Raw genomic sequence first — 26,630 nt, forward strand, 5'->3', positions numbered from 1 at the left:
TCTCCTCAATCTTGATCTTTTCCTTCTCTTCATCTGTCTTTGCATCACTTAGCTTCTTCTCATACTTTTCCTTGGCTTCCTCCTCTTTCTTTTTCTCTTTTTCCTTTAATCCTTTCTCTTCAACCTTCTTCTTTCGTTCTTTCTCCTCAATCTTGATCTTTTCCTTCTCTTCATCTGTCTTTGCATCACTTAGCTTCTTCTCATACTTTTCCTTGGCTTCCTCCTCTTTCTTTTTCTCTTTTTCCTTTAATCCTTTCTCTTCAACCTTCTTCTTTCGTTCTTTCTCCTCAATCTTGATCTTTTCCTTCTCTTCATCTGTCTTTGCATCACTTAGCTTCTTCTCATACTTTTCCTTGGCTTCTTCTTCCTTTCTTTTCCTTTCTGTTGTAGAACTTGTCTGGGAAGTGGTTTTTGTTTCCGTAGATGCCTTACTCTGTACCGATTTATCCGCTTTGGAATCACCAGAAGTTATCTGCTTTGATTGTGCAGAATTATTTTCCATTTGTTTTTTTGCATTTTCCAATTCCTTCTTTGCCTTCTCAACCTCCTCTTCCTTCTGTTTAATTTGCTTTAAATCAAACTCTCTTTTTGCTTTTTCAGCTTTTTCAAATTCTTTTTTCGTCTTTTCTGCCTTCTCTAAACTAGCCTTTTCCTGTTCAAATTTATTCTCCTTCTTTACTTCATCCTTTTTGATTTCCTTACTATTTCCAGGAATATTAACTGTGGGTTTAGTTTGGTCACTTTTGCTTACATCTCCCTTCTTTTCTTCTTTCCTAGTAACAGTAGTATATGGTTCTAAAATTGTAACTTTTTTCAACTTTACCAAGACCTGTGTTTTTTTATCATCAATAATCACTTCGGTCCAGAAAGGTTCTGCTTTATCTTCTGCTCCTGGAAATCCAAAAAGATTATTTTTTGAATCAATCTTTAACTCTGATATGTTCGGGGATGTGACCAATGCCTGTTGAGGCAGAGTGTCCCTAACCTTTGAATCTGAATTTGATAAATCTATCATATTCTGTGGAATGCTTACGTCCTTAGGTTTTTCATTGTTTGCTTTATTGTTTGAAGCTAGAAATGGGTCTGCTAATTCTACATTATCAATCTGTGGTAAGTTGATTGCCAAAGATGAGCTATCCAACTTCTCTGGAACGAATATCTCCGATTTGATCAATTCTGCCAAAAATAAAATGACCGAATGGAACATTATTTGTTTATAAAAAGAAAATAATTAAATATAAAATAAGTTTCAAATGCATAAACAGTTTCATATTGCAAACAAATAGGATGAGACAATAATTGGCTTGTAAAAACCTACATGTAGTTTCCGTATACGTGTCTTTTTATTTGAAAGGATCGAGCTTTAATACAACAGAATTTTCACATAATACATTTATCTATGTTACAATGATAAAATTACATATCCTCAATATGGATTTGCATTTATATTTACGCTTAAAGCAACTAAGACATGGGCTATTATCAGTATATCCTCCTAATAATCTCAAAAATATAGATTTGTATGATATTTTTATGTGCTTGTATACTTTTTGAATATCAATAAAGAATTGATATATGCTTACATTTATAAAAAATAATTTTCAAATTGGGAAGATTAATTTTCAAACATTCTATTTTTAATACTTTAACAACCAACTAATCCATAGTATCAAATGTGCTTTACTAATATATTCAATTAATATATTTGACATTATTGATAAAAACTGATTTTAGAAAAAATCTTTCTGAAATTCCCATATGAGTGATTCTAAAATTATGCAATTTTGTAATGCAACGCTAAACAGAGTATTTTCATCAGCCATGTCGGTTCCAAGCATTAAAAAAATCCATGATTCTTGCATATCAGTTCCATCGGATAAAGTAGATAATGTGAGTTGCATGAATAGCATTTATTCTGAAATCTTGATGCCTTTTTGTATCGCACTAGTATATGTTGGTAACCTCTTTAACAATCAAAAGGTTAAGTCTGTTGAATTGTATAAATTTTATGAACTTCCAGGTTTATTTTTTAACAATTTCATGAAATATGCTTATAATATGATCACAATAGTAGATAGTATTCTAACCCATTTAGGATATTTCGAGTTCCTGATAATTTCTATTATGGCATTTATTACCTTATATAACTTAGGAATGCTTGAACAGTTTAGGTATAAATATGTTGCTATGGCTGGATGTCTTTTGTTTTACGGAACAATAATTATTTTAATCCTGTGCAACTACACCAGTGATTCTTCTATGCTCGATGTGAAACTCATAACCCATGTTGTTAACTCATGAAATTTTATATTCAATAAAGAATTAAATATCATTCATGAAAGTTTTAAGGGATTTTTGTTAACTATATAGGTCTATTTATGACAGTATTATACATCTGTTTAAAAGCAGCAACATTCTTATGCTATGAATTTCAATAATCAATTTACCTCAATAATAAAATTAAATGAGATTGATTAAAAATTGTTTCTTTAAAAGGCAATTTTGAATATCACTGTCTCAGGAAATATGCGTAATTTATCTATATATTATATCAGGCACTAATTGTGTGGGCTGAAGTATTAGTCACTAACTTTTGGTTAGGCTTTTCCATTCTATCTTGTACCTAGTTAAATTAATATTAATAATATGCAATAATGCAGATTAATCTTTCTAATAGATATAAGCATTAATAATAAATTGATTAAATAGTTTGAAAATTTATATTTCCACAATGTTCTGTAGTTTTATCAAACCTACTATTAGACCATTGAAAATAATTATGTAATATTGAACAATAATAATTTATAACAATAAAGTATTGTAATTGTTAGAATAAGAACTTTATAGGTATTTATAAAAAACCAGAAAAATAAAAGAGATGTCTTATCAAATTATATTATTCTATCTCAGGGTTAGAGTAGTTCAAAAATTTAGCCAATATAGTTTATTAATTATTCTCTGATATGTAGAATTTATCAAAATGTAAATATGATTATACAATTTCACATCTTAGTTCTTCACATGGGTTTACACATGATCCATCAGCATCACATGGACAATCAGGTACACATTCAATTCCATTAGCACCCTCTTCTACTATAACTGTTTTATTAATTGTCACAACCTCATCATCTTCACATTTTGCAGGTTTCTCTGGAATTTTTTGTATTATCGCTGGAACATTTTCAGAATTTTTTTGGCTCTTTGGCTTGTTTTCTTTAGGAATATTAGGTTTTAATTTTAAATCGTCTGATTTCTTCTTATCGCACTTCTTTTTTGGCCTATAAGGTTCTTGAGATGAAATGGTTTCAAATTCGGTAATCGTCCTATCAACAGTCTTTGTAATAGGATCTTTCTCAATTGTACTGAATATCGTAATTGGATCCTGGGAAAGAATTTTAGGAGGCAATATTTTAGTTTTCGTGCAAGGAGCTTTAGTAACTGTCTTATAATCTATAACCGTTGATAATGACAATTGTGTGGTTGTTTTGAAGACTGTTGTAGTAATCGGTGGCTCCGTAATGGTAGTAACATCAGGTTTGATATTTGTTTGAGGCTGCTCCTCTTCACAATCTGAACCTTTCTTTGTCTCCAAATCATCCATTTTCTCTTCACAATCACTGGGTGATATTTCTTCAACTCGTTCTGGCTCTTCATTACATTTTAAATCATATTTCAATTTTATAGACTTAAAAACAATTGGAGGCTGCTCTGACTGATTCTGACCTATAGCCTGCTTGGTATTTTTATAATTATCTGATCCGTTGTATTCATTTGAATTTATAGGCATCCTTCCAGAAGCATTAGATCCTCCTACTGAATCCGTAGGTGCTCCTCCAGCGGCATTAGATCCTCCTGCTGAACTTGTGGGTGCTCCTCCAGCGGCATTCGATCCTCCTATTGAACTTGTGGGTGCTCCTCCAGCGGCATTAGATCCTCCTGCTGAACTTGTAGGTGCTCCTCCAGAGGCATTAGATCCTCCTGCTGAACTTGTGGGTGCTCCTCCAGCGGCATTCGATCCTCCTATTGAACTTGTGGGTGCTCCTCCAGCGGCATTAGATCCTCCTGCTGAACTTGTGGGTGCTCCTCCAGCGGCATTCGATCCTCCTATTGAACTTGTGGGTGCTCCTCCAGAGGCATTCGGTCCTCCTGCTGAACTTGTGGGTGCTCCTCCAGAGGCATTCGGTCCTCCTACCGATGAAGCGCTTGCCAATTTTTCAATATATTGCTTTTGTTGTGAGCAAGTAGATTCATCAACACTCTTGTCCTGAATAAGTCCCGTGTCTGTAAGCTTACCAACGTTTGGTATCTCTGTCTTGGAGCAACCACAATCTTGACCCTTAAAGGCACCAGACTTATCTGAAAGAACACCATTTGTCATCGACATTTTGATTTTTCCACTGTAATCTTTGTATACATCTCCATCTTTATAAACTAAAACATTTTCAATAGTCTTACAATTTGGACAAGTTTTTAGGATATTTTCGGCAATTTGACGGTCAATCGTAACTGCAGAACCAATTTGTTCTTGCTTTTGCAAAACGTTAACTCCAACACTTGTCGCGATTGCAGATATTGATGCCTGATTAATGTCTGAAAGTGTCATTATAGGGCCGATTGAACCCGTGGAAATAGATGGCGGGATAGAACTTTGTGATATTGAGGCAGATATTGATGGTGTCATAATACTAGAGGACACAGTTGAAGACATGCTATTGGAGAAATCACTTTGAGACATCAAAGAAGACATGCTTGATGAGGCACTCTGATTTGCTGCTGAAGAAATAGTTGAAGGCATAACCTGAGATGCACTTGATTGGTAAAGTGATGTAGGAACTGAGGCATTTACACTCTGAGCAGTTGTTTGTGTGCCTGATGTGGAAACCGTTGGATCTTTTGTATCTGATTTAGTGAATCCTACACTACTTGCTTGCTCTTGTGAAGTAGAAGTTTTTGAAACATCACTCTTTGAATTAGCATTGGAATCTTTGGAAGTAGATGCATTTGAATCTTTTCCTTTTGAAAATGTTTTGGTTGCATCGGTAGATTTATTACCCTTGCTGTCTTTACTAGATTTAATTTCATCCTTCTTTGGCTTTTCTTTATCATCTTTTTCAGCTTTCGTTTTTTCTGCTTTTGCTTCCTGGTTTTGCTTAATCTTGTCTTCTTTCTTTGATTTATTTTCTTCTGCTTCCTTTTCTTTCTTTTCCTTATTTACCTCAGCTTGTTTAGCCTTTTCTTCCTTTTTTGCTTTAGCCTCGGCTTCTTTCTTCGGTTGTTCTGCCTTAGCTTGCTCAGCCTTTTCCTCTTTTTTTGCCTTGGCTTGCTTGGCTTTGTCTTCTTTCTTTGATTTATTTTCTTCTGCTTGCTTTTCTTTCTTTTCTTTATTTACCTCTGCTCGCTTAGCCTTTTCTTCCTTTTTTGCTTTAGCTTCTTTCTTCGGTTTTTCAGCCTTGGTCTTTTCTTCTTTTTTTGCTTTTTCCTCTTTTACCTTCTGTTCTTTTTGTGTCTTAGCTTCCTCATTTGCTTTTGCCTTCTCTTCTTTCTTTGCAACTTTAGTCTGATCCCCAGCTTTACTATCTGCTTTTGGAGATTTGGCTTTAGTATCAGTTTGTGGTGCCTCGGATTTTGGGGCTTTATCACCTTTTCCTGCTGGCGTAGTACTACCAGCAGAGGGTGCTTCTGCTAACCTGATCCCCAAGTCATTTACTGAATTGTCAAATAAATTGTTCGAAGAATTCTCTAATGTTTGATCTGAATGCTCGACCAGATTGGTCTTGTTTGTAGTATTGAGGACTTTCGAGAAATTGAATCCCAAAGATTCTGCTCTTTCGTAAATCTGTGTTAATAGCTGCTTACTATTATCTATGTCCTTAAGGGATATCACAAATGAATTTCCATGTTTCGATTTTGAATCGCATTTTAATGGAATAAAAAATAATAAAACTAAGTGAATTACTACATCTATCATTGTTTGGAAATACATTTCTATTTTTAAAATGAACTGCTTACACTTGTGATACATGTTTGAAAAATATTGATCAAGTCTGTTTCTGAAAATATTATAAAACAATATGTGTTTTGAAAATTAAACAAACCTAAATATTTATTAACTTTTAGAAGAGAAATAGACATAGGAGCCATTTTTATACTTTAAAAGTTCCCAAGATTGGAATACCACGAAATCAGCGAATGAATCCTTCAAATACATCACAAATTTCTTCAATAGTCTTGGAAATATCACAAGATTTGGTTATTTCAGTTCCTATTACAATTTCATCAGCATCTAAAACTAACCTCAAATTAGACAGCTTTATACCGCCATCAGCCCCAATCTTAAGATGTGGGTATTTGGATTTGATATACTTGATTTTATCAGCACACTCTGGAATCATAGATTGGCCACCCATGCCTGGATTAACTGTCATTATTAAACAGAATGTTGCCCGAGAGAGAATCCTATGTAGATTGTCGTCGACTTTAATCTTTGATATATTTAACTTGGTTGGATCATTTACAAGTACCTGTATCATACCTACCTCATTTCTATGATTCAATGTGTCTGTAACGATGTTTTTACTTTCAGAGCAAATTTGTATCACATCCAAGCCGTATTCATTTGGTTTAAGAGCTACTCCCACCTCTATTGACTGCTTTAAATCATTTAAATGGTTTTGAATCGAATAAAATTGGTCTGTATCAACAATAATTCTTGAAACCTTTTTAAGATTGATTTGATCCAAAACAGCAAGTGGATTGTGGATCATAAAGTGTATTTCAACTACAAAGTCAAAATTGTTTAGAATTTCATTGATAATCTCAGGGCCAAAACTTATATTCTTTACTCCGTAAGATGTATCTATAACATCAATGTGAATATGGGTAACTAAGTTCTCTCTTAAAATCTGCAAGTTCTCATAAAGTCGTAGGAAGTTAATGTTTAGAATACTCACTGAAATTAGGTTGGTGGAATTTATCATCTATATCCAACCTCCTAATAGTATTGATAATCAATGTATTAACAAATAATATAATTTTATGGAATAGTTGACAAATCAATGGCATTTGCCATTATATCTACCAATAGAATGATATTAAAGTTTATTTCATTTATGTGGCTGGACTTAGCAAGTCTCCGTAGTGTAGTGGTTATCACGTTAGCTTAACACGCTAAAGGTCACGAGTTCGATCCTCGTCGGAAACATTTTTTGAATTCTAAAAAACCTATCCTGTATTATTTTATAATAAATTTACTCATCACTTTTGTTTTTAATAATCAATACCATCTCTACTAAGTTAAACTTTTCGGCCAATATTATGCACTTTCAGAATTATTGGTAAGTTGATATCGGAAGCAAATCTTCGATATTTTATTTGTTTCTATTGTATTCATATATCATATCAATTCTCCTAATTTTAAGGAGTATACCATTATTAGTCTATTTTTGATTAAAAAATATATATAATTAAATTTCCACTTCTAATTTATGAATTTCTCACTTACTCTTTTGACTATCGCATTTACTTCTACATTGTTTTCCAGTAATACTACTCATACTAACAAGAAACCAAATCCATCCACTACGCCATCTTCTGAAACAGAATGAAGTTCAATAAATTATACTTAGCAATATATCGCGTCATTAATAATAATTTATGTTAAAACTTGCCTATACTTTTAAAAAATAATCTATCCAATTAATAAGCTGAGATAGACTATAAAATATAGATAGGACGTTTAATAACCAGTGATTGGCCTTATTTTTATGGCTTCTCATCAATACATCTTGAAACGAATCATTTTTGATTGGTAAATAAATTTATAAATTTAATTTCTCAAATATCCTGATGGCCTATTTCTTTTTTGTCCAGTTAACACTTGTATACACCCATGTAGAAGCCAATCCATTCTTTCAGATGATCCAGTCACAGTCTCCACTTCAAAATAGTTTAGTTGAAGAAAAGAATATTTCTACCCCAGGATCAAAGACTAATAACCCTGGAAGTCCAATAAATAACTACGACCTCAATACTATGAAAAGAATCCATAGGGAATATGATAATTTATTACTGTACCATCCCAGAGACACTGCTTCAAATGACCAAGTGATCAATTCTTTTAATGGTATCAACCATTTATCTTCAAGCTTACTCGACGATTACTCAACCCTTCTAAAGCCAAGGATGGAGTTATCAACGCAAACTACTAGAAAAAGCACCAAGAAGCTTAAAGCTTTAGAAAATGGGAAAAGTTCTAAAAAATTGATAGATTTAAAATCAAACAACAATAAATAATTTACTGTAACAACTACTGGCTTCCAGTATTAACTCGAGTTTTATTTATGGATAAAACATTTATCAACAATTTTTTGTTTCAAATGAACGTATTTCAATAAAATTCATCAACATATCTACAATGAAATGGTTTTGAAATTTGTACAATAATCTAAAATATAGATTAAATTTCACTCGAACCCCTTATAATTATCATTTCTTAAATAACAGTTACTCATTAAATTTTTGAATATCACTTACTCATTAAAGTTTGGAACCTGAAACACAATGTTGTTTCATTGTAATACGCAATACTTTAGATGATTGATGAATTTTGTAACATAATTTTATATAAAAAAATATCTTCTATTTTTGATAAATGCTTTTGTCGATTTTAGGATTTGCCAATTTTCTTTTAGCCACTGATCAAGAGAGCGAGAACAACGAATCTGTTGAAAAAAATCAGCAACCCGAGACGACGCCTGAAAACCCATCTAAGGAGCTATCAGCAACTACAGAAACCAAAGCAGCTTCTTCTACAAAGAAGCTTCCAATAGTAAAGTGTAATCAGCATAAATATGTTACCAAGACAGAAACTACCACTACTAAACACAACGAATCATCTAAGAAGCCTCATAGGCAGCCACCACATACTCATGAATGCATTAGAGAAAAAGCTGTAACATTAGATGGAAAGCTTGTTTTAAATCAAAAAGATGAAGCTAAAGATGTGACTACAGAAGCAAATAGTGCTTAAATAAACTAATTAATTATTTGGTTGAAAATTTTGTATAAAAGCCTTTTACTTATCTTATTACAATGTTATTTCCAGGTATGTAGGAAGATGATTGATGATGTAAGGGAGGGTATATAAGCGAATTTGGTAAGCTTAAATTGTTTAAATTCACATATCACCAACAGTAATTCTCAAGGCTGCATTTAAAACGATGAAAAAATAACTAATTTATAAAATATTTTATATTTGGTAGCCCCCATGCATTCTGAAGAAAAATCAGTATCTGAATTAATTCTAAGTTCTTTCCTAAATATGTCCGGAATTTTTAATACTGCATCGTCCACAGAAAAGAGTAGAAATAGTGGGAACCACTCCAAGAATACTTTGGATGCTTGTATTTCTCCAATGAATGTATATACAAAAAATGATTTGCCTTTAAAGCGTGGAAAATTTCTAATAAAATATGAAACTGATTGTATTTTTAACAGAAAAGAGAAAAGATTTTTAGAGAGTGGTAAGTTGGAAATGAATGAATCTACGATAGTTGTAAATGATAGTCAAGAAAAAGTTTATGACTTGAAATATCTTAATGAGGAAGTATGTAGAAATTCAGCAAGCATAAGGCCAACAGCTCAAGAAAAAGAATCTTCAGACCCATCAGAAATTACATCATCTACGTATTCACAAGATAATACTAACAAGGCAACTTTGACAAATAAGTTTGATGAATCAGTTATAGATGAAAATTCAGAATGGTCCCTGGATTGTGACAACATTTGCATTAAAAAATCAGAATATGAGAATATTCAATCTGAAATATTGAAGAAAAATCAAAAGTTGAACAAGTTAAAGCAGGAATATAAAGGCGAAATCAAGAATCTATTGGTATACAAGGAAGCATATGAGTCATTTATTAAACCTGCAACTAATGAATTATGCCAAAGAAATGAAGCCAATGAATTTAAGGATGTTAAAACAAGAAAGCTATCGCCAGCAAATAAGTTGATTACACCAAGTGAATTATCCACAAAAGCTATCCTTGATAAATTGTCTGTAAACTGTCCAATTGACAAATTAAATCAGATAGAATACCTATCGATGGAATTGGAGAAGTATAAAAGATATTTGAAGGCTCAAATTTTTGAAACAGTTTTGGAAAAGAATCACACACAAGAAATTACAAAACAGAATAGGTTACAAATTGAAATGTTGAAGTTAGAAAATTACCAATTAAAACGTGAAAATAAAATAATCAAGTGGGAAATTGAAAAGCATACTTTAGAAAAAGCCCAGTTCACTAAAAATAATCAAAAAAGATATGAAGAAATTCTGGAATTAGTAGAAGTTATAAAATATTTAATAAGTTAATAAATGGACGTTGTATTTGATAAATAAAATTACCCAAATAAAATACATTTTAATCAAAGATAATGCTCCGTTGAGAATGAATCGGGTGAAACAGGATCATTTACTACCGAATCAATATGTTCCGACTCCATACCACCGTGTACAGTAGAAATTTCATCAGTATTGCTACTAATATGGTTATCTGTAGTATCATTTTTGAGATCCTCTACAGTATAATTTTCAATATGGTTACTTTTAAGGTTATCAGCATCATTTCTTATTTCATCGTTATGAGACTTATCTTCATCATTATTTCGACTCACTACATTATCCTTTTTTATTTGTGTTTTAAGACCAACTTGATATCGAGTCCTGGTTAATTCCGGTAGCTCAATGGTAAATCCATAAAGATCGATCCCCCCCAAGTAATATTTCCTATAAGCTGGCCTTAAAGCACCTGCAAACTGTATGTTTGTGGAATTAGTTCCATTTCCAAAATTTCTATCTCCATTTGTATATTTGAATATCACATTACCCTCAGTAAAAGTAGCAGAGTAAAAATTGCCCAAATTTATTATCGTACCATTTCTAACCATAAGAATGTGCTTTGTAGGTCTCAGAATATATTTTGTACTTTTTTTGTTTTTTCCCAAAATTTCAAAATTAATTTCATCAGTCTCGAGGATTTTTGCCATCATTTCGGTCACTGGTAAATTTTCAACAGTTTGTTGAACAAAATTTCGATAAACAGACATGGACTTGGAAAACTTTAATATTTCTGCCGCATCTTCAGACAAATCGGTAGAATCAACGAAATATGAGATATATTTAGAATCTCCATTTTCGTAAAAAACATTTTTATATGCCTTGTCTTCATAGAATTCAAAGTTACCCAGAGAAGTTTCTGTTGAGATGATTGTCCATAGAATTAAATGGGTCAAGCCGTGCATTTATGGGCAAATATATAAACAAAGTGTTTTAATTGAAAAAATTAATAAAGTCTGTTTGTTAACAAAGGTAATTTGTCGGTCAAAACTAGTCTATAAAAGTTGGACTGCCTTTCCTCAATGTAATGAATGATGCAAGAAACTTAAAACCAGAAATAAATAATTGCAGAGTTAATTGAAAATCGAGAAATGAATACCATGCCATGACAAAAATCTGTATGGTCTAGAAAAGATATTTTTATAAATTTAATGATTTATTTTCTGTCTTAATGGGGCTAGTAATGGGTTTTCAGGATGCCCTGCAGCAGCTCTCTTTCTTTCAATCTTCATATATCTCATTCTGCCACATCCGAACTGGCCTCTCCTCTTTGCTTTAATAGAGCCGGGTGTACGTCTCTTTGCTTGTGGAAAAGCACATGAAGCACACTGGCGCTTTTGTTTATGATAAGCCATATTTCCACATCTTGGACAAAGTAAATGATTCTTTGTGTGGCGCTTACCCATACTTGGTGTTCCCTTTGACATGAGGGTGACTGGAAAAAAATTTACAAAAAATTTATAATTTGAAAAGGGACAGTATGTAAATGTGAAGATACAGTGTGGGAACAAACAGAACTCCACTTTGTTGCCTAATAAAATTAGAGCATTTACTAGTACTGATTATTATGAAGTATTAGAAGGCAAAGGTATATTTAGAATTTATTGTTAAAGATCAGTAATATCAATACATAGCAAGGATCTCCAATAATTAATCCATATAATGTATCGTATTTTCTTATTACTCTAGTAATAATGCAAATGCAACACTTTTGAATAATATAATTCAATAAAACAAACGCTTTAGTGAAATTGAATTATTTCTAACAAGATTTATTAAGAATTCATATTGTTACTTAATTATATATGTTTATGTAGAAAAGATTAAAGACCATTCTACTACAGTTATGCTTATCATCAGTAGTTGCTCTAAATTTGTCTTTGATGTAGATTTTTTCGAGATTTTGAAAAAATTTCTAGAAAATTTTTACTATAAATAATTTTTTCAAACTTTACCCCCATGTCGAGAATACTATTCAGAATCTTTTGTTTAGCTCGTCATATCTTAATTTGTAAAAAAATTGAGACTCACGCGGTTGGAATGAAGAGGAAGCACTTATAAATCGTGAAACTAGGCTTTGCCGCTGATGATATGGATTTTTGTAAGTTATCTGACCAATCTTTTTAATAGAAATTTTTAGTTTGGATTTTCGGTTTTCATTAGGTTTTTAAGAGATAATGTATTTTAAGAGGGAATGAGTGTTTTCATTCTGCGAAGTTTTGAAACATTTATGTATTATTAATATTTATTGGGTGTAACTTGAATATTGGGGTGGTCTTTTTATACAACACACATGCGGGTTTCATTAACATTGTATGAGCCTTTCATTTTGGGTTCTTATTCGTTGGTGCTGCTAGGTGTTTCAAATGATTCTTCTTATTGTTAAAAATATGGTTAATTCTTGGTATTATAAAAGGCCATGCCGTTATCTGAGGATATCAATATGATAGATATTAATATTCTACAGATCAGATATTAACTATTTTAATCAATAATAATAGCTACATAGTCAGATTATAAATTTTGTATAGATTTATTTACTCATTTCTCTTAATATGCACTGTTCGGCATCCTCATAATCTCTTTGACAATTCTTGTCATCAATAAACTGGTCATAATATAAGTCGGTATTTTCCAGATAGTATTTGGTAAATTTTAAAGAGTGAAATCTAAAAAACAATCTAGAGTTCATATTTGATCTGAAACTGGCCATATGACTACTATTCACATTAACTTGTAATTTTTTTCTTAAATGGTTCAATATATTCTTAAAATTGAATATTTTACTTTTTAAGAATTCACTGATATCGATGATGGACATAACAGCATACAGGTTAGTGGTATTGTTTTGTGCACCTTCACCGTTGAAAATGGTTTCTAAACAGCTATAGCAATGGTTAATAATCGAATTTGGATGGCCACAATTATTAGTACACTTATTATCATTTGTACATGTACTACTTGTACCCTTATCAAAACTATTAATATGTATATTAACAAGAATATCTTTATCTATTTCATTTACGCTATCTAACATATTTTCTATAATCATTGGATACAAATGCCTTATATTTTTATGGCTAGTTTTCAATAATAATATTCTAACTAATGTATATATAGAATTACGTAGCTCTAGATTAGGGTTTTTTGAAAGAAGTCCATGAATAAAGACAATAACATTGGAACATACAGATGCATTTGAAGCATTGTGGTAGTTGGTAATTAAATTATAATTTCCTGTAAGAATTAAGAAAGAGATTCTCTTTAAAGCAAATAATCTTGTAGAATAAGAGTAAAAGAAGGTAGAATCAACAGCTGAGATGAAATGACTAATGAAAGGAATGAAATCAATATCTTCTATGCCATTAGAATTTAGAAGATCTGGACTAGTATCACTATTAATGATGGCTGCATTGCCGTTATTTATAACAGAGGTGTTATCATTTATTTGATCGTTTCTACTTCTAAAAATTCCCTTGAATATTTTGTATAGTATTAATAGTCTGTTATAATCTGGAACAAAGAAAGAATCTTTCTGTAAATATGTTTTGATGAATTCCATAAAGGAATTCCTAAGGATTATGCGCGAAGGATATAAAGAAGAATCTAATATAGCATTGAAATAAGATATCTGAATATGATTGTTAATCAATATGACATAATTATATTCCCCTATTTGATCATATTTCTTATGAGCTGTATGGCCCAGAATGCTTATTTTCTCGATTATTCTTAGTATTTCAATGTCCTTTATTCTACTGAATATTATGCCTCTGTAATTATTGATAAAATTGGGAGTTCTAAGCATCAGCGGAAACATAAAGAAAATTATGCGATTTAGGCCAGATAACCGGCCAATCCAATCTGAGTTGGAATCAGCATTGATTATGCAATGGCTAGTGTCGTACTTATACGTATTAATATTTTCTTCTATATTCAATAATATATTATTAATCATGGATTTGTCACTCTGTATAATATTAACATAAATCGACAATAAAATATCATCCTCAGAAAGGGAGGAATAAGCTAATTTCTCTTTTAATATGCTGAAAGAATAATCAATCATACTTGACACCAAAGAATCATTTGATGCAGATATTACTATCAATATATTCAGTATTACTTTGGATGACAATTCTGGGATCAGTTTACTAAACAATTCCAAATGGAAAGGACAATTAGGTAACCAGATTGAAAAATTATACTTGTTTATTGTCTCCTTTGCTTGAATATACTTCACCACTTTTTTTGTAAATAAGCTATTATTATTAATCCATAACTTGTGTATAAAATTAATGGTATTCTGATTAACCTCCCTATGATCTATTACGCCCCTTAAAACTGTTCTATAATAATCTTTGTAATATTTAAAGGAACCAGTTAGATACTTATAAGAGCAAATAAGAGTATTCAAAAATAAAAGAGAGGTTGTATCATTAATACGGACACTACCAACATTAGCAATAGTACCTATATTAATCCTTGCAATTATCCTTTTTATATATTCTTCTATAAACTCATTTCCCATTATACTAAATATTAAAGGGTAATAACTACCATATATGGTTACTACAAAGTCGACTTCATCCTTTAGTAAGAATAATGAATACTTAGCCAGTTCTGGATCTGACCATATTCTACAAACCGATTTAATAATATTAGTATTGTTGGTGGCAATGGTAATTACCGATAGGATACGTAGGGAAATCAAGGCTATAGGCTTATAAGAATTATTCTCAATGCTAATATTGCTATCATTAGTATTGTACATATCTACTATACCACTCAATATTTTTATTATCGCTTCTCTAATCAATTCTTCTTTTTCACAATATTCTAATAGCAGGTCATTCTGTAATAAATCGTGCAGAACATTCAATAAATTCAGATTAGAAAACACAAGTGAATTATATCTGGTGGAATTATTTTGCTTGCTTAAATTAGCCACTATTGTCTCTATTATTCCTATTTCCTTTATTCCTTGTATTAATATGAGATACTCCACGGGACATACTAATCTACAGAAAAGGAATAGTGAGTGATATTTATTAAGATTGATAGATATAGAAAGCAAATTGATTAATGAATCACCAGATCTATTCTCATTAGCACTTCGCTTACCTACTATATCATCATTACTGTATAGATCTATTAAATATTCCTCAATATTATAATACAAAATGTATTCCATATTCCCCGTCTTGCAATAATCTAACCAAATGGTATCAAATAACTTATAACTATAGGTGTTATTGTTAATTAATTTCAAACACTCCACCAAATATTTATAATCATAATGTATAGTTAAATACACCTTTAAGTTGTCTAAATATTCACTATCCGCATTAACTTCATTGCTTTTAATGTAGTATTCTATAAATTGTAACTTGTAGTCGGAATAATCAGTCATAAAAATACAATTCTTAACATCATCACTGGTATTTCCATCAATCGAGTCAAAGTATTCTTTGATTAATTCTAGGTCTATTAGTTTATTGTAATATCCCTCTACTATTGCTTTGGAATAGTTTAAATTGGACTGATCTATAGGTAAAGACAGATTTCTAATAGAAAACACAATAGCTTTAGTAACATCTATGGTATTATTGCTATTAATTAACTCCTTATAGAGTAAATCTATAAAGATAGTTATATTTCGATTTAAACATATTCTGGCTAGTTTTAATGTATTGTTGTATAGCTCACCATTATGAAAATCACTTAGCAGTAGTATACCTTTTATAATGTATTCATGATAGAATTCTGGTAATAATAGGGAGATTTTGAAAAAATTATTTAAATTTTCCTCAATCAACTTAATATATGCTGCGCTGTTAGTGGTAATGTCTGTGATACTACTATTATTATCCCTAATAATATCTGTATCAATATATCCATAAAGCGCCTCTTTGATATTATCTTCTTTATCAAACCACTTAAACACCCTTCTATTTAACGATGCTTCTTTTCTAAGCAGTACTTTTAGAACAATCATCTTTATTTCTCTTACAAACTCATAGCATTTGTTTGATATTCTGCATAGGCTTGAAGTGTATTCCAAAATGTTTCTAATTATGAAAGAAGAATCAGAAGTTAAGCCAACTATAAAGGCTGATTTATAAACAGTAGTAATATATGCAAGATTGGAAATAGAGACATTACTGTTGTTGCATACATTATTGCCGCAATCATCATCATTGCCAGCAATTCGCCCCAATATCTCCCTTATCCTGCTATGTTTATTCATAAACTGTATTACACTTATTCTTATATTCGAATATCTAATAAACAACTTCCATAAAATAGTGTAGCATTTCATTGTATCATAAGTGTCTACTAACTCACTAAGTAATCTATAAGACCTATCATAGCTATCATTGAGTTCATTTTCCAACGTGGGTAATAAGCTTAACAATATACCTTCAATCATACCATTAGAATTACCAACGATATTATTATTAATACCACTTATACTATGGTTATTAGCATTCAATTTCCTGAACATTGGTACTATGTAATATTCTATTAAATCAAGATACTCTTCAATTACTAACATTTTGCAGGAAAGTGAAAATTCGTATATTCCAATAGTTAGTAAAGGAAATATATTGCGAATATACTCCAGCCTATCAAATGAAATGGCTGATTTATTATTACTAGAGGCACCATGTTCATTCATATTCTTGTTAATAACATCTTTATGACCTTTTACTTCTATCACTCCTTTACCTATCTTTTCTATCACTTTCATATATAATCTTATAGCTCTAATATGTACTCCTGCAGGTAGACTGTCATCTAGGCATTGATTCAGTCTTTTCACCAAAATAGGTACACAGCAAATATATTCTACCGAGTATTTATTCAAGGTATCCTCCAACGAGCCTAGTATGGAAATAAAATCAAACCATTCAGATGCCTGTGAAAACGAATGGAGTTTCTTAGAAAATTCAGTTGAAAAAGATGTATCAATCGATTTAGGAAAGTTGCTAATTTCAATAGATAATGGTAATAGTTCATTAGGTTTAATGAAATCATTATTAGAGAAATTATTAGGCGTAAGAATTATATTGTTTTTAATGCCATCAGTAATACTGCTCTCTTTTCTACTATCCTTAATTAAATTTTCTTCATCGATCTTACTATTATCAGCCATAATCTTATTTTCCATTCCAGACTGATTCTCATCCACTACCAACCGATTATTACTTTGTTTACTAACTGTCTCTTTCGTTTCCTCAATATTTGATTTCTCTATGTTTTTCATTGGATTATGTATTTCGATACTAGACTCAACTATAGAGTTATGATTTTCACTTTGGGAAACATTTAGTTCACCTATTCCTTTAGAAAGTTGATCCATATCATGCTTATAACTGCTTTTTTCCTTATTTTCTTGTTGTTTCTTTTTTGTTTGTTCAGAGTCAATCATGGGCAATCAAATCGAAGGAATACTAAACTAAAAGTACTGAGAATAAAGAACAATTTTATGGTTATCAATTAGAGTAAATTACAACTATATTCTTGTTTAACTCTCATACCTATCAAAACAAATTAATTTGTGAGGATATTCAAAGTACAATATTAAAGTGGTAATCAATACATTACATAGAAAAATTCTATCTTATTGAGAATAACATCCTTCACACTTAAAAACATAGCAAATTTTTCATTAAGAAGAGAATTGTTGATAGCATGTATTAACATAAATAATAGTAACCCCTTTGCATAGCTTGAATATTGAGAAACTAACCCTTAATTATCAAATGGTTTTAAGGAAAAATTTCATCCTTACATATTTATCTATCTGTTATAGCATTACCACACCTCTAATGACTTTAAGATCTTTAATTTATCTTGACCTACTAGAAGAAGTCTTATTTGTTGATCTGGAATACCAGCCATTATCTATAACAATTGAAGATACAGTAAAATCACAAAAAGATCTGCCCAGTATGAACATAGTCATTCATACAGAAACACCCATTACTCTATTGGATATTCTGTTATTAACACAAAATCAGATTTCTACATGTAGTTTAATCAAGAGTGATAGAGTAAATGGAAATCTAATCAAATTAAAAGATTTAAAAATACTTGAAAAAGAAGATAAAGATTCATGTATTATTGGAAATACAAGAAGTGTTAAAGTTGAGAAATCTCATGAAACTATTGAGCATATTAACAAATCCACTCTAAGTTATTTCACTCCTCAATTATTACCTGACATTGCCAACCACATGAATTGCACGCTTAATAAAGATTTGGATTGTACAATACGGTACTATTTGGAACTTAAATCACAGAATATGAAGCTTGAAAGTATTTTAAAGAATAGTTTTAGCGTTTTAATTTCTAACTCTTCTTTAGAATCCAATAAAAAATTAGTCCTGATTTATTATAAGGATAAAGACAAGAAACTATACTATACCATATCAAAAATTGGAAATTTGTCAGGAAATGGAGACGATTTGAGCAAGTTTATTTCTTGTATTCAAAAATACCAACATACTCTTAAAACCAGAATTGCCTCAAAATATGTTACTATTCTGTTAACAGCATACAATAGTATCGATGATAGTGTAAAGATCAATAAGTCTACTTCACAAGAAACCATTATGTCACCAAAATACCATGTCGATCTGATTGTTGTTTTTGGTTTGACTATATTCATTTTATTTTTTCCAAAATATGACCCTTTTTGGCTTGCATTTAGTTACTTCGCAGTCAATACAGAGCCGGTTTCATCAGTGGATGATACGAATGTTTAAGTTAAATAATATTTAATAAAGAGATTATTATTGCAAACTTAAACATCAGTCCAGTTTTTCTATTGTTCTCTTACTTATAAAATATATTAAGTAATTCCGTTATGCAAACAAAGATGTTTATTCAACCTACAATATAACCTGCTTGGCACTTTCCTCCACTTCTTTGCTTTCGTTTAAAATATCATTTTCCAGAGCTTTTCCAAACGATTCATCCTTTCTGGAAAACTTTGATTCATTATCTTCCAACTTACCACTCTCAGGATTAAGTGATTCCTCACGATCACGATTGTTCTCACGTGCCCTTGTCTTAATATTCTCCAAAAGCTCCTTTTCATTGTTTTTGTTTTCAGATATTGCTTTTTTCACTTCCTCCTCTAACTTTTTGAGTTCCATTTCTTTTCTATATTTTTCCTTGGTAATTTTGTGACGCAATTCAATCGTCTTATCCCTAAACTCTCTAATTGTTCTGAAATTATTAGAATGTTCTTCATACCATTCTTCCATTTGAGTTAAATCAATATTGCCGATCTGCTTTGCTTCAGTAAGTGCCTTCTCAAATCCACTTTTTAGTGAATTTCTTAGGGAAGAATTGGTTATTGCATCATTATCTTTTTTCAAAAGCATAAAATACTCCTTCTCCAACTCATTGCTTTTACTATATAAAACATCATTAAATGTCCCGATTTCAGAACTATTGGTGTCCTGTTCTAACTCTTGCCACATGCTAACTAAATCCCCCTTCTGCAGCGCAATGGCTGCAAAATCTTCAAAACTGAGGGTTTTAAATTGAAGATAAGACTCAGACTCTGCAATTTTTTTCGCATGTTTAATGGTTTGAATTCTACTTCTTAGACCCATATATTTAGCGCTAAAATTCGTTGTCATTTTAACTATGCTATCATCTTCAATTTCAATATCATCCATCTTTTCATTTGCTCGTAAGATATCCATCGTGCTGATTTGTGTTAGCTTTACTGGTATTCTTTCCATAAAATTAAAATAATCAGTTATGCAAAATACATTGGCATTTTGTTTGGTTAACCCAACAACTTCTTTAAACCTCAGTTCTATTTCGTTCTTTACTCTTTGAAAAATATATTTTGCATTAAATTTCAAAGAATGGATGACACCTATTTGCTTACCATTTTTATAGAAATCAATGCCTGCATCTTCAATTTCATCAAAATAAGGAATCTGCTTAAGCAGCAGTCTTCGCAATCTGCTAGCATCTGCGTAGCATTTGCCGGGGTCATATCTAGGCAAAATGGTTATATCCTTGTCTGTAATATAAGAGGCCTCCTCAATGGCACTTTGTAGTGCATTGACCATTTCTTCCTCAACAATACTTTCAATCGAAAAGTCCGAAAATCTTGAAATTATATTGTGTCCATTACATACTATTTTAAGTTTAGCCTTATCTTCTTTTGCTGTAACATTTGGATGAGTCAAGGCAGATAATTCTTTATAATCGTCTTCATTGTTCGAGTTATTGATATTCTTGTCATTATCTAATTTTCTCACATCAGAGTTATCTTTAACCTCCTCAATATTAGCAGATTCATCCCCTTTTGCATCAGAATCTTTCTTCTCGATAGTATTATCTGACTTAATTTCCAACCCTTCAGAAGTTCTTGAGGTTGTATCTTCTCGATTTTGTTCAACTGATGATTTTATAATAATTTTATATTTAGACAATGTCATATTTCTTCCTCTAAAAGAATATACATCACACTCATTAAGAAGTGGATATTTTTGTGCGATAAATATAGCTGCTGAAGTGGATTCTGGTATGACAGTGGTGCTCAAATTTAAATTACAGAATATTTCTGCGATGTTTTTATTAGTCTTTTTATCAAAATAGTTTCTTGTAGAAATTGTTGTTGGGATTCTTTGATCTGTATCTATTCTTCCAAACACTGCTTCATAGTAGAAGCTCGCTAATGTCTTCATTTCAACTTCCATTCCATGAATAGAGTGTATATTTTTGGAACTGTTGGCCATATCCTTCCCACCACTAAATTCGATATTTTTATCTGGTTGAACTTCTTCGCGATTACTGATCTCATTCTCTGAAGCTTCAAATATTTCATTGAAATCAGTCAAAGAAGTGGGAGAGGACTTTTCAGACAACTTGTCCAGATATAAATTCCTAATATTGAAATAGGTTTTTTTAACATCTGGTGATTTTGTTCCGTTTGCCCTGGTAATTCTATAATATGGTGTTTTTGAATAATCCACGGAAATATGCGCTGCTAATACATTACTAAGATAAACCATCACAATTCTTAGAAATGAGATTGCCAACATGGAGGGTAAAAAATTAAGGAAACAACAAAAGGATCTATCTATATAGATATATCAAAGGCAATTGAAAAAATCGCCACATTTCGACCACATCTAAATATGAATTATATTTCCTAATCTATGTTTTTAGTTTCGGAATCTTGACTAAGAATGGGGATATCGGTGAGAAATAAAATACTGTTTTGGACAAAATGGCTGAGATAAATATTTTGAGATGGTGAAATACTAAATTTGTTGAACTGGAAATATTACTAATTTTTTAGAAGATATAACTATATTAAAAAGCCATAATATTCGGTATACTCACTATTATTAAATCTAGGCCTTGCTATGACATATTCCAAGATAATATATTATTTATAAAGTTACAATAAATAGTATTATTACTTAGATATTCTACATAATTTGAATTCTTTCATAAGAGTTTAGACTCATATTGGAGTATCATTTGAATCAAAATTTATTTAATCCTATGCATAGCAATGGTTTTCATGATTTTGAAATATTTTGAGAATTTTATATAGTCCTCATGAAGACGTCTAGCAAATTGAAAAAAATGGATAACTTACGACCTCCTAAAGGCACATTGGATTTGGGTCCACAGGAATCAGCCATTAAAAACAAAATAACTGACATATGCAAAGATGTGTTTGAAGTACACAATGGATTGCCAATCGAAACCCCAACATTTGAACTAAGATGTAATCTGCAGGATAAGTATGGGGAGGATACCAAGCTAATATTTAACCTAGAAGACCAAGGAGGAGATATTTGCTCGCTTAGATATGACCTAACTGTACCTTTCGCAAGATATTTGAGTAGAAATAAAATTCAAAAAATAAGGAAGTATCAAATTGGAAATGTATATCGACGAGATAATCCATCCAAAGGCCGACTACGAGAATTCTCACAAGCTGATTTCGACATCAGTGGAGATAATCTGAAAATGGTAGATGAGTCAGAAATAATAAAAATGATTTCAGATATTTTAGAAAAGATAAAAGGTTTTTTCAATCTACCAGATTTTACAATAAGGGTTAATGATAGACGAATACTAATGGGATTGCTAGAATATTGTAAAATTTCGAAAGAACTATGGCCATCTCTATGTAGTACAGTCGATAAAGCTGATAAACTTACCAAAATGGAAATTGTAAATGAATTTCGTGCAAAGGGATTGAGTGATATCCAGATAGAAAATGTGTTGGAGTTTATGAATCAAACAGGAACAAATGAAGAAATATTACAGTATTTGAAGAGTAAATTAGCCAATAAATCTGCAGATGCTTCTATGAAAGTTGAAGATATCAATGATAAGTTTCCATCATTACAAATAAGCGATCTTTCATGTTCTAATTCTGTATTAGAGACAGAAGTTGAAAGCCCAGAGAAGATTCATGGAGAATTTAAATTGGCTATTTTAGAAATGGAATTGCTACTGAAATATACAAGGATATATGATATTACAAGGATGAAAATTGATTTGAGCTTAGCAAGAGGCTTGTCATACTATACGGGAATTATAATTGAGGGCAAATACAACAGTGATGAATTTGGATCAATTTGTGGTGGGGGAAGGTATGACAATCTATGCGGATCAATATCAAATCATTCAGTGCAATGTGTAGGATTTTCTATGGGAATTTCCAGAATTTGTGCCTTAATTCAAACGACAAATATGCCAATATTTGACAGTTTAAAGGTATTTGTAGGATCAGGGTTCGGTTTGGTGCTGGAACACCGCATGCGTCTTTTAAACAAGCTGTGGCCAAACTACCGTGCTGAAACATTTACAGGTAAAAGAATAAACTTTAAAGATCAAATTAGTTACTCAATTAAGAATGATTTTAAGGTTGGTGTATTTACTGGAGAAAATGAAGAAAAAGAAGGTAAGCTAAATTTGATTAATTTAAAAACCATGGAAAGGCTGGTCATTAGAGAAGATGATATGATTGATGAAATTGATAAAATTATGTTGGATATTAATAAAGTTAATAAAATTTAATCATTTTTAAAAAATATTGAAAATAATAATTAAACCAAATAAACATTAAATAAATCTCACAAGTGATATTCAAAGTATTTTTAAGATGTTTTTATACACAATTATGCTTAAAATATCCTTATACCTACCTATCTCCAAGTATCTAATTCTTACAGGACTGAAGTTCTTAAGATTTTTAAAAAATATTTAACAGAAAGTAATTCTAAGCCTTATCCTTGGATAATAATTAAGCCTCATTTGATTATCAATATTTAATCCTTTCTCAAATCAACAAACTCATGTGTTATCTCTTCTCCATCAAATATGTATAACTCTAGACTGTCTCCAGTAAACACATCTCTCTCAGATGCGGAATCAAACGCCTTTTTAACTAATTTAATTGCATCATCGAAGGTTATTCCTTGATAGCCTTCAAAATTCTTCCCATCTATCCATGAATCTAGCAACGGCTGAATCATAGATGTTGCTGTTCCATCAACTCTACAGCTTACACGATCATACGAACCAACACAATCATAGGAATATATTACTGGAGTTTTAATGCCATTACACTCCTCAAATCCAGACAAGCAGCAGTATGACCAAAGTGGAAAAAATCTATGAGAGTATAGAATGTTATGTAGGAGATGAGCTACGGCTTTTATTCCTATGTTCTCGTGAGATTCGTATTTTTGGATTTCATACAGTAGTTTAATATATACCTCATATCCATCTGCATGGAAACCGGTTGTTGTAATAAAGAAGTCTCCAATCCTATAAATTTTACTCATATTCCTAGAATTTATGGTGTATCCTGAGTTGTGTCGTGTGTCAGCTGCAATAATCAGTTTGTTGCTTATTTTCAATGTAAGCGTAGTCCCACCGTTATTTTCATAAAGATCCTCCTCAGAAGCTTCTTTATTGATTCTTGCTGATGTGTACATCTGATTTTTTTGCCTCATTAAAATATCCTCTAGGTTGGTGAAGGTGCTAGCTTTGGAAAATAGCATTGGTTTTTCCTTAAAAAAATTCACTTCTGGTTCCGATTGTTTCAGAACACTTATGTCTATTGAAGGAATACCTTCTAATTCTCTTCTTTCTCGGAAGTTTTTTATTCCAAACATGGGATAAATATTTAGGAATAGAAATATTAGAAAGTTTGCTGGTTAAGAAAATTATGAGTATGAAGAAGGAAAGTATAAAACTCAATCGAGGACGTAAATACTAGGAAGATTGTAAAAAGGATTCTAACTTATAATTCTTCTAACCTTAAAATTTAATAGTTTGGCGAGTATCTTAGTATTGTTTTATAAACTACCAAACTAACAAGCATCGAAAAAAGCAAAATTACATCTTCATAGTAAACTAAAGTAATAAATTTATTCTACTACCTCAACAATATCCCCATCTTCCTGAATGTGTTCACCCTTCTTTACACAAACAACTTGAATATGGCATGGGCTCTTATTGAATGCATTCACTCTACCGTGGGCTCTAAAGCATCTACCGTAAATCTTTGGAGCCTTATTTACTGAAACCATCTGAACAATGAGTTCATTAGTATCAATGCTTTTAAGCATTGCATTATTCTTTATATTCTTGAAAACTTTGATCATAAACTCTGCGCTCTTTTTGGGCCATCTTCCTTTAGTTGCAGGATAAACTCCGACTTTAAATGCTTTTGCCTGAGATGTATTTCCACATCCTCTGGCATATCTCCTCATTGGAACACATTCCTTCTTTTCTATAACATTTTGCAAATAGTTGAAGCAGTTCTCCACAGTTCTTCCACGAAGTGTAGAGCAAGTTTCCCTGGTATTTTTAAATGATACTTTCGCATTTGTAATGCATGCCTTGACCGTATTTTCTTGATCCAAAATCAGAGTGTTGTATTGCTTAGGCATTTGAGGGATCAAAATTTTATGAAAAATTTTTGAAAAATGTAAAAGAGCATTCAAAGATACTGGAATGAATGTATATATACAGTTATTATTTCCATAAAACCAAAATTAGTTGAAGTTAATAGAGAAAGTTCAGAATGGAGTTTGAATCCATAAAGGCATTATTAACAATATTGGCAGCTAGGGGGAATCAGACCAGAACTATGTATGTAATATTATAGTCTAATGATAATTCTGTGGGTTTAAAGTTATATTTTCTAAATATCTATAAAAAAGAATTATTTCTAAAAATTGAGGATCTTGTATAGTTCATAACCCCTGTAAGGATAAATGCAAATACAATTTAAGAATCCGTAGTGGAACTTATTTATTCATACTATTACAAGCCATTCAACCCAAATAACTTAGCAATATTTATTGTTTTATGCCCCAATGCCTAAAATTCAAGTGAATAATATTTACATTAAATATGCTTGGAAATGGAATATTTCTGAGGAAATATGCCTGATTTGTCAACAAGACTTCAGTTCAACTTGTGTAACATGTAAACATCCTGTTGACTGTGTTCCTGCCATTGGACAATGTGACCATGTGTTTCACCTTCACTGTATATCAGAGTGGGTCGAGAAAAACAAGCAATGCCCAATTTGCAGAAAGGATTGGTCGTCAAAGAAAATACTAAAATATGAAAAACAAATCTGAGGAAGTTATTTTAAAATATTTTAGCCCTTTCAATGCAAAATAATTCTGAAACTTCACCAAATGAAACTAAGGATACTAATAATACCGATGGCACCAACGCAGGGAATAATTCTTCAAACGACAACTTATCTCACCCTACAAAAATCAACCCAATAAAAAGAATTCTGAAGAACCAACGTAACTCTGCCCAATTTCCAATTGATAAACTATCTAAAGACCAAATTCTCCAAAACCTTGAAAATATTTCCATTGATACAACACCCATAAAAAGTGATATTGAGAAGTTAGAAGAAGAAATTAAAATATTTAAAGAATATTTAATAAAGGATATTTGATAAAATAAATATTATACTGTCATTTAGTTTATAACAAGTTGGATGAAACATTTTAGACTGATAGTTGATTCTATCCGTTCGTTAAGTATTGAAAAATATTTTGATATTTAACGTGAGAATTTTATTTACAACCCTGATAATAATGCTATTAGTTGTAGGCTATACAGAATTAGCCCATAGAAAGTAATTCCAGTTACAGAGTATGTTTAAATAAGTCTAATAAGATAT

At 31.2% G+C, this 26,630-nt stretch overlaps 1 protein-coding gene and 1 non-coding gene across 2 annotated transcripts; one reads left to right on the forward strand and one right to left on the reverse strand.

Annotated features, from left to right (window-relative positions):
• Window positions 1-7,131: 7,131 nt before the first annotated feature.
• Window positions 7,132-7,204, forward strand: TRNAV-AAC (transfer RNA valine (anticodon AAC)). Its single transcript has one exon. It is a non-coding gene; the product is annotated as a tRNA-Val (tRNA).
• Window positions 7,205-23,736: 16,532 nt separating this feature from the next.
• On the reverse strand, window positions 23,737-24,408 carry LOC147075376 (uncharacterized). The gene has a single exon (XM_085942461.1). The coding sequence runs from the start codon at window positions 24,406-24,408 to the stop codon at window positions 23,737-23,739; it is 672 nt and encodes a 223-aa protein (XP_085798587.1).
• Window positions 24,409-26,630: the final 2,222 nt, after the last annotated feature.

The sequence above is a fragment of the Rhyacophila brunnea genome, unplaced genomic scaffold (assembly GCF_057557595.1).
Source record: "Rhyacophila brunnea isolate RB1 unplaced genomic scaffold, BYU_Rbru_1.0 scaffold_145, whole genome shotgun sequence".
In the NCBI taxonomy this organism is placed as follows: Eukaryota; Metazoa; Arthropoda; class Insecta; order Trichoptera; family Rhyacophilidae; genus Rhyacophila; species Rhyacophila brunnea.